Source organism: Chiloscyllium punctatum, chromosome 9 (genome assembly GCF_047496795.1).
Source record: "Chiloscyllium punctatum isolate Juve2018m chromosome 9, sChiPun1.3, whole genome shotgun sequence".
NCBI classification, from domain to species: Eukaryota; Metazoa; Chordata; class Chondrichthyes; order Orectolobiformes; family Hemiscylliidae; genus Chiloscyllium; species Chiloscyllium punctatum.
Window position 1 is genome coordinate 6,201,452 of NC_092747.1, and position 9,812 is coordinate 6,211,263.

Here is a 9,812-nt window from a genome sequence, read left to right on the forward strand (position 1 = left end):
TCACCAAAGATCCTCAGGCAGTACCTTCCAACTCCAAGACCACTTCCATTTAGAAGTTCCTTAAACGTCCCTATTGTATCTACCTCCACCACCACCCCGGCAGTGTGTTCCAGCCACCTCCCACTCTCTGTGTAAAAAACTTGTCTCTCACATCTCCTTTGAATTTTCTCCCTCTCATCTTAAATGCATGCCCTCTAGTATTAGATATTTCAATTCTGGGGAAATGATTCTGACCATCAATTCTATTTATGCCTCTCATAATTTTATAAATTTTTGTCATGTGTCCCCTCAACCTCTGCTGCTCCAGAGGCAACAACCTGCATTTTTCTAGCCTTTCCTTATAGCTCATACCCTCTAATCCAGGCAGCATCCTGGTCAACCTCTTCTGCACCCTCTCCGAAGCCTCCACATCCTTCCTGTAATGTGGTGACCAGAACTGAACACAATACTCTAAGTGGGGTCTAACCAAAGTCTTATAAAGCTGCAACATGACACCCTGACTCTTGCACTCAATTCCCTGAACAATAAAGGCAGGCATGCCATATACCTCTTTACCACCTTATCTACTTGTGTGGCCACTTTCAGGGAGTTATGGACTTGTATGTGTATATGTTTTGTACATTTCTTTAATTGAGCGGGTTCCATTCCACGTTGAATAAACAGCACAGTGTGTGGACTGTGACTTTAAATTCTTGCCTTGCTTCCTCTCTGGCAGGATTGCATTCGTGTCTTTGACTGTGCTGAGTGACAATGCTGGCCCGCCCTATTCCACCTGACTGTTTACGTTGGTGCTTCTGGTCCTGTATTGCTGAGCAGCTGGAACACACACAGACGGACGGACAGACAGAATGAGTTCCACAGGCTCCAGAGGAACTTCTGTGAAACCCAACATGGGCAGCCCCCAAAGTGTAAGTTTCAACTTCTGTCTCTGGTTGAAAAGTTACTAATTCTGTAATGGATAGTTTCTAGATTGTTACTTCCTTCTCTCGCTCTCTCTCCTTATCTCCCCCTCTCATTCTCTCCTATCCCTTCTTTTCTCCCTCTTTTTCTCTGTCCCCTGTTCTCAATTGTTCCACTTTCCATCCTCTGCTCTCTGTTTCTCCCTTTCTCTCTCTGTCTCTCTCTCCCTCTTTCTCTCTGATCACTTCATCTCTCTTTTAGCCTACTCTGGTTTTCTTTCTTTTTCCTCATTTTGTGTTATTCTGTCTTGCTCTCTCTCCTTCACTCTTTCTGTCACCCTTACTATCTTGCTGTCTCTCTGGTAGCAGCTGTGTTTTTGCACAGTGTGGGGGATGGGTACAGATGACTGTCACTGTTTTGTTAAAAAGCTCCTCCCTTTTCTATTCTGGAGTGCAGTGGGGGTAGAGGGATCTCTGTGTTTCAGTGTGGGTCACAGGTATATAGTGGATCCGGGAGCACTGATTTCAAAGTTCGACACTCCTAAACCAATTCCTCACGAGATTATGACACGAGATTGAGAAGACTGGGACTATCCTTATTTAGAATCTAGAAGCATGAGGTGAGGTCTTATAGAAACATATAAAATTATGAAGTTAATAGGTAAGATAGAAGCAGGGAGCTGTATCCACTGGCAGGTGAAACTAGCACAAGGGGCATAGCCTCAAAATAAAGGGGAGCAGATTTCGGACTGAGTTGAAGAAGAATTTTTCACCCGAAGGGTCGTAAATCTGTGGAATTCCCTGCTCAGTGAAACAGTTGAGACTATCTCGCTGAATGTTTTTAAGGCAAAGATTTTTGAACAGTTGGGGAATTAAGGGTCATGGTGAGCAGGTTGGTAAGTGGAACTGAATCCACAAACAAATCGGCCATGAAACATATCGAATGGCAGAGAAGGCTTGAGGGGCCAGATCGCCTACTCCTGCTCCCATTTATGTTCTTATGTGGTGATGGTGGTGGTGTTGAGATAATGTCACCAGACGAGCAAACCAGAGCTCCAGAATAATAGTTAAGAGATCTGTGTTTAAATCCCACTGTGGCAGATTGAGTTTAACCAAAATCCAAAAGAACCATAGACGCTGGAAATCAGAAACAAAAAACAGAAATTGCAGGAGAAACTCAACAGGTCTGGCAGTATCTGTGGAGAGAAGGCAGAGTTAACACTTCAGATCCAGTGACATTTCTTGAGAAGTGACCCTGAGTTTCACTGGGACCTGAAAGGTTAACTCATCACAGATGTTGCCAGACCGGCTGAGTTTTTTTTCCCAACAATTTCTATTTGGATTTACTGAGTCTGGAGTTAAAAGCAAGTATGGTGGTGATTCTTTTGGAAATGGTTCACTAATGTCCTGTAGGAACAGCGTTCTTCCATTCTTAGCTGGTCTGTTGCTATGTGACTCCAGACCCACAGCAATGTTCTTGACGCTCAACCACCCTCTAAAAGGGCCACTCAGTTCAAGTCATTAGGGATGTCCATATTCCATTAAAAAAATCAGTTTGTTGAATTTTTAAATGTTCTGGATGGGAGAGGCTTTAACAGGTGGATAGACAAGGAACAATTGATACCTATTTTCTCGGCTTTGAAAATTCAGTTTCTTTGTAATCAATAATAGCCAGCCGATGACCAAATAATGTGAATAGTCACCAGCTGGGAAAACACTGACTGTCCAGCGACTGGAATCAACTTCTTCATTAGCAATATTCAAACCATTATATTTTATCTGTCCAGGAGACTTTGAGGGTTGCTCTAGAGTTACACAAAATTGCAACACAGAAGCAGGCCATTCGACCCCACTGCTGCACCTTGGCATTTATCTGCTCTCCTTACTTAAGAAAGATGTACGTGCATCGGAAACAGATCAGAGAAGGTTTCCCAGACTAACATCTGGAATGATGGGTTGTCTTGGAGGGAAAGGCTAAGACTGTTTAGAGTTGTGTCTGTTAGAGTTGAGAAGACTAATATGTGACTTGATTGAGTCATACATGATCTTGAGGGGTTTTAACAGGGTGCAGGTAGCGGGGATGTTTCCCTTTATGGGGGAGTTTAGTTTTAAGAGCTCACTGTTTAAAAATCAGACATTATCTATTTATGACAAAGATGCGGAGAATTTGTTTCCTGAGGGTAGTGATTCCTAGAAACTCTCTTCTTGAAAAAGTGGTCAAACATTGAAAGTGGGAACAGAAATAGGCCATTCGGCCCTTTGAGCCTGCTTTGCCATCTCATATGATTGTGTTGATCATCCCAATTCAGTCCCCTGTTCCTGCTTTCTCCATGCATACCTTTTCAGTTGGCTGGATGGCTGGTTTGTGATTGGCACCACCTCGTTCTCCCATGAGGAGGTTGAGCAATACATCAACTTCACCAACACATTCCACCCTGACCTTAAATTCACCTGAACCATCTCTGACACCTCCCTCCCCTTCCTGGACCTCTCCATTAATGATGACCAACTTGACACTGACATTTTTACAAACCCACAGACTCCCACAGCTACCTGGATTACACCTCTTCCCACCCTACCTCCTGCAAAAATGCCATCCTGTATTCCAAATTCCTCCACCACCACCATATCTGCTCCCAGGAGGACCAGTTCCACCACAGAACACACCAGATAGCCTCCATTTTTAGAGACCGCAATTTCCCTTCCCACTTGGTTAAAGATGCCCTCCAACGCATCTCGTCCACATCCCGCACCTCCGCCCTCAAACCCCACCCCTCCAACCGTAACAAGAACAGAACCCCCCTGGTGCTCACCTTCCACCCTACCAACCTTCGCATTAACCGCATCATCTGCCGACATTTCCGCCACCTTTAAATGGACCCCACCACCAGGGATATATTTCCCTCCTTATCCCTTTCTGCTTTCCTCAAAGACTGTTTCCTCCGTGACTACCTGGTCAGGTCCACGCCCCCCTACAACCCACCCTCCCATCCTGGCACCCTCCCCTGCCACCACAGGAATTGCAAAACCTACACCCATACGTCCTCCCTCACCTCCATCCAAGGCCCCAAAGGAGCCTTCTACATCCATCAAAGTTTCACCTGCTCATCGACCAATATCATTTATTGTATCCGTTGCTCCCGGAGGGCTGGAAAATGGGATTGAAATAGATGAATGATTAATGACCAGCATGGACACAATGGGCTGAAGGGCCTCCTTCCATGCTGTAAAAACTCTGCAACTCTATCTAATCAGGTCAAGATAATCCATTCACTTTCTGATTAGTTTCCTGGTGTATTCATTCTCATTGTTCCGCCCTATCCCATAGCCAAAGGTGAGGAGAGTTGGGGGAGGAATGAAGGGAGGTTGGAGATCATCCGGTGAAACCTCCAACCCAGGAACGTTGGTCAACATCAATTTCCGTGTTAGGATAAGGAGTCTTTCTTCAGGCAATTTGAGGTTGACATCCAAGGAGTCAAATTCTCTCCCTTTGTGCTGGACCTGAGTGCAGACCCTGCTGGGTATTTTCCTTTTGCTCCATGGCACAGTGGCTCAGTGGTTAGCACTGCTACCTCACAGTGCCAGGGATCCTAGTTCGATTCCATCTTTGGGTGACTGTCTGTGTGAAGTTTGCACATTCTCCCCATGTTTGTGTAGGTTCCATTTGCACGGTCTGGTTTCCTCGCACAGTCCAAAGACATGCAGATTGGTCATGCTAAATTGCCCCATACTACCAGGGATATGCAGGCTGGGTGGGTTAACTATGGGAAATGCAGGGTTACAGGGATAGTGTAGGGGGTGGGTCTGGGTGGAATGCTCTTCAGAGGGTCGATGTAGACTCAATAGGCCAAATAGCCTGCTTTCATTCTGTAGGGATTGTGTAGTTCTATATCGGTCCCACATTCTGCCCAGACCACTTAGCCTACAATGTCAAGACAGCATTTAGCTATCACAGTGCAAAAACTTGGGAGTTCTAGTCCAGGATTCGCTCCAGGTCAACTTGCAGGTTGAGTCAGTAGTTAGGAAGGCAAATGCAATGATGACATTTATTTTGAGAGTACTTGAATATAAAAGCAGGGATGTGCTTCTGAGGGTCTATAAGGCTCTGGTCAGACCGCATTTGGAGTATTGTGTGCAATTTTGGGCCCCATATCTCCAGAAGGATGTACTGGCCCTGGAGCATGATCAGAGGATGTTCACAAGACTGATCCCAGGAATGAAAAGCTTAACATATGAGGAAAGTTTGAGGACTCTGGATTTATACTCAATGGAGTTTAGAAGGATGAGGGGGGTGGGTCTAATTGAAGCTAACAGAATACTGAAAGGCATGGACAGAGTAGATGTTGGGAAGTTGTTCCATTGGTAGGACAGACTAGGATCTGAGGGCACAGCCTTAGAGTAAATGGAAGACCTTTTAGAACAGAGATAAGGAGAAATGTCTTCATTCAGAGAGTGGTGAATCTATTGAATTCACTGCCACAGAAGGGTGTGGAGGCCAGGTCACTGAGTATATTTAAGATAGATAGGTTCTTGATTGTCAAGGGAATCAAAGGTTATGCACTGACGGCAGGAGAATGGGGTTGAGAAACTTATTCACCATGACTGTATGGCGGAGCAAACTCAATGGGCTGAATGGCCTACTCCAAAAATGAATTCTTATGTTCTAAATATATATCCAATTCCTTTAATGGATAAAAGAGCAAATAAAAACAGAAATAATTAGGAGAACTCAGCAGGTCTGACAGCATCTGTGGAGAGAAAGCAGAGTAAACATTTCATGTCCAGTGACCCATCTTCAGAACTAGACCTGAAAAGTTAACTCTGCTTTCTCTCTCGACAGATGCTACCAGGCCTGCTGTGTTCTCCTAATTATTTCTGTTTTTGTTTTTGTTTCTGATTTCCAGCAGCTGCAATTCTTTAGGTTCTTTTACCTCTTACTGTGGGAAAAATCCATCTCATTTCAAACAATGCATTCCAGATCTCATCAACTCCTGTGTAACAAAAGGTTTCTAGATTTTTTTTTTACCCAACCATTAAATTTGTCTCCTAATTTTTGGCCTTTATTTCAGCAGAAACTTTTACTTCTCATTTGTTGTATCAAAACACCTTTATTGAAGGGCCTACTCCCACTGAATGTAATGACACTACTAGTGATTGAAGGGCATTGTACTCTTTTCAGTGGGGGTGGGTATTACTGGCTGATTCCAGTCCATCCCTACTTCCCTTGAACTAAGTAACATTCTTGACAATTTCAGCAAGTTAGTACATGCATTTAGGCCAGACAGGGTAAGGATGGCAGATTTCCTTCCTTAAAGGGCACTAGTGAACCAGGTGGGTTTTTACAAAGACTGATAATTCCACACTCGCCATCACTAGGGTCCCTACAATGTGGGGGCAGGCATTTCGGCCTATTCACAGCAATTCGCCAAAGAGCATACCCCACAGAGCTGACCCTCTTACCCCTGTATTTCCCAAGGCCAATCCATCTAACCAGCACACCTTTGGACTGTGGGAGGAAAGCAGAACACCCACACAGACACAGGCAAACTCCGCAAAGACAGTCACCCTCGGGTGGAATTGAACCCAGGTCCTGTGAGGCAGCAGTGCTAACTACTGCGCCTGTCCGCTGCTGCCCAATAGCTTGTGATTCAAAATGCATGCACTGAATTTAAACTACAGCAGCTGCTGTGGTGGGATTTGAACTTTATGGCTCTGGATTGTAGTCCAGCAACATTACCATTCTGCCACCATATCACAGGCTGTGGCTCTACTATCAATTCCTAGTACAGTGGAATTGTCCTTGTCCGCGTCCCTCAGTCTGCATGTCAGGCATAGCCTAATGGACTGTGGTCATTCTTATCGGAGTCACCATGGACTGATGTGTCTGTGACAGGAAAGCGGGTGTGGCTTTCATCAAGAAGGTCACTCTTGCATGTTGGGTCCCTCACCACATTGGTTCCTTAGTCCATGGGTGATCCACTGAGCTGCTGGCCACTAAGGGAATTAGTTAATATCCAGGATCAGACTTAGCAAAGGCACTCTAGCTGCACCCTTAAGGAACTGTTTTTCACACCAATCTTCAAACTACCCTATTCATTAAACTCAATTTCACCTCTTCCCATTTGAATTCACAACCTTCGACTTGCTAGCCTGTTGTCAACAAACTGGTAGCAAAAACCTGGAACGTTCACCTCTAAAAATAAATAAGCTGGGGCTAGATTGATTAAAAATGGATAGATTTTGGAACCGAGGTGAGGAAATGGACTTAGGTGATTCGGTTATCATTTCGTGGCATGAAACATTCTCAAGGGGCTGAATGGCCAATGCCGGTTCCTACATTGCTGTAACAATATCTCATGTTGCTCAAGCATTGCAATGCTCATATTGGTCAGCTCAGCAATGTTTGAACAACTAATAATTGTCATCTCCAAATGGAAATGGAATGTTTGGGCTGTGCCTTTACCTCCGGATGACTCAGCCAACAAGCATTTACAGGAAGTTCCCCACTGCTAACACAATGAGAGTATCGCGGTCTTAACAGACCATCAATAAAAGGACTAGGGTAGTGGTAATATCACTGAAGTAGGAATCCAGAATCCCAGGGTAATATCCTGGGGATGCAAGTTCAAATCCCCCACAGGAGAGGGAGTCAAATTCAATTTTAAAAAGCTAACTTCATGTAAAAACCCATTTAATGTCTTTTTAGGGAAGGAAATCTGTCATCCTTAGTGTATTTGGCCTACATGTGACTTCAAATCCACAGTAACATGGTTGACTCTTAATTGCAATTATTAAGGGCAATAAATGTTGGCCCTGCCAGTGACTCACATCCTGAATGAATGAAATTTTATTTTTAAAATTCTAATTAATTTGATTAGTACAATGGTTGCCTACTTTGTCATCTGTAATTTGGAAAGCTGTAATATTCCAGATTCATTATTTGAATTTGCATTCGGTCCGGATTTGTTGATTCCCAATGCTTTGAGTTCACAGTCACTCCTGAGGAATGGCTATTTGGTGACCTGGGGACCTTGGGATCCATGAGCCAGGTTGAATGAAGAGTGTGGGGTGTGCAAAAAGACAGGATTGTAACTTCTCCAGGTTCATTCTTCGTGTATTGTTTCTCTAGGCTTCGTCAGTAATCAACCTGAATGTTGGGGGTCACATTTACTCCACTGCACTTGGAACTCTGCTCAAGTATCCACGGTCCAAGCTGGCTGAGATGTTCAGTGGTCTGTCCAGACCCAAGGTGGACTCGGAAGGGAGGTACTTTATTGACCGAGATGGGACTCACTTCAAGCACGTGCTTGACTTCCTCCGGGGCCAAGACCCCCCACCCAGTCTGGCCCAGGTAGTCTACCAGGAAGCCTTGTTCTATGGCATTGAGCCCTTGGTCAAGCTGCTGGAGGACTCACCCAAGATCTTCGGCGAGATGGTGGGCCGGAGGCAGTTCCTGGCCAGGGTGCCCAATTACCAGGAGAACATTGAGGTGATGGTGCGGGTGGCCAGGGCGGAGGCTGTGGCTTCTCGCCAATCCACCGTAACAGTGTGCGTGGTCAGAAACGAGGAGGATGCAGCCAAATGCCACGAGGCAGTGAATGGCCTGGACACAGACAAGGAGTCGGTGGTGAGATTCGGACCTTGGAAAGCATCTCCATCCATCTCTGACCTACTCTACTGCATCAAATTGGACATTGAAAGCAAAGGCTACAGTGCCTCCTACAGGCCTCACGAGATAGGGAAAGGGTTCCTTGTTCGACCTTGTGAATTCCTCTACAAATTCACTTTTACGTGGTGGTAATACTCAATGTAATGACCACATCGCCTACCTAGGAGGCATAGGACAATCAGAATATTGTGCAATTGAATGTGTGAAGCGAGGATGTTGCATTTTGAAGCTAAACAAGAATCACAGAATGGTAAAGCACACGAGGCCATTCTGCCTGTAATGTCTGTGTCAGCTCTTCGGAAGAGCTGTCTGACAAATCTCCAACACTTCCCCATAGTCCTAAAAATTTCTCCTTTTTGAATGTTTACCCGATTCCCTTTTGAAAACTACTGTTCAATCTGGACCCACCATCTTTACACACGCCATATTACAGATCAAATGACAACTCACCAAACATCCCACCCACTGACTGTAAATTTGGGCTCATTGATACTGACAGACCTGCCACTGGAAATACAGTGTGGCTCCAAACTAACTACATCCTGTACCAGCATGTCTATCTGCCCTGTTACTTTCTTCAGCTGTAATGCTGTTGTACTATTAAATGGACCCTGTGTTCTTTCTTTTTAATTTCCAACGCACAAGGACAACTCAGGGAAATGAGGGACTATACGGCCCTTAAGGGAGCTGTTCCTGTCTAGGAATGATCTCCAATCTGATTTATTTAATCTGACATACAAGGTGTTTAAACCCCTTCGACCCAGACACATCTATCCACAGATATCTGCTTCATCACAGCAGTACTCAAACCCATATGACTAGAGAATCTTTCATTGTTTATTTAATTTGTTCTCAGACATTACGGTGCACAGTAGCAGGTGTGCCTCTCGGTCATTATCCGTTGACACCCTGGATTCCTATATGTACAATTATCACTCATGTTGATCCTCCATGGAATTTAAAGCACTTTGCACGTTTTTAAAAGCAATATTTTGTTAGACTTTCAATCATCTTCCAACTGCCTCTGCTGTAGCAGAGACGGAGAGTGAAATTCACCCAGTTAGGAAAATGGGCGGGGGAGTTCATTGGAGTTAGCAACTAATGCACACAAGAGAAGGTGCGCAGGAATGTTGATGATTTAGATTTCTAGCATCCATGGTATTTTGCCTTCATTCAAAAATTATTTTAAGTTTAGCAAGGCGACATTGTTATGGACCAGGCCAGACCTCCTCAAAACATTTCAA

General features: G+C 44.6%; 1 protein-coding gene across 1 annotated transcript; it reads left to right on the plus strand.

Moving 5' to 3' along the window:
- The first annotated feature begins 788 nt into the window (after positions 1–788).
- LOC140481108 (BTB/POZ domain-containing protein KCTD14-like) lies at positions 789–9,556 on the plus strand. The gene is made up of 2 exons (XM_072576787.1): positions 789–908; positions 8,029–9,556. Exons 1-2 carry the CDS (start codon positions 849–851, stop codon positions 8,698–8,700), a joined length of 732 nt encoding a protein of 243 aa, XP_072432888.1. The 5' UTR covers positions 789–848; the 3' UTR covers positions 8,701–9,556.
- The last annotated feature ends 256 nt before the right edge of the window (positions 9,557–9,812 follow it).

What these genes read in the sequence shown, in the direction of transcription:
- LOC140481108 (XM_072576787.1), top strand. Translation starts at nt 849, where the DNA reads ATGAGTTCCACAGGCTCCAGAGGAACTTCTGTGAAACCCAACATGGGC. An exon ending in ACATGGGCAGCCCCCAAAGT is followed by an intron (nt 909 to 8,028) that starts GTAAGTTTCAAC and finishes TTGTTTCTCTAG; the next exon opens with GCTTCGTCAGTAATCAACCT.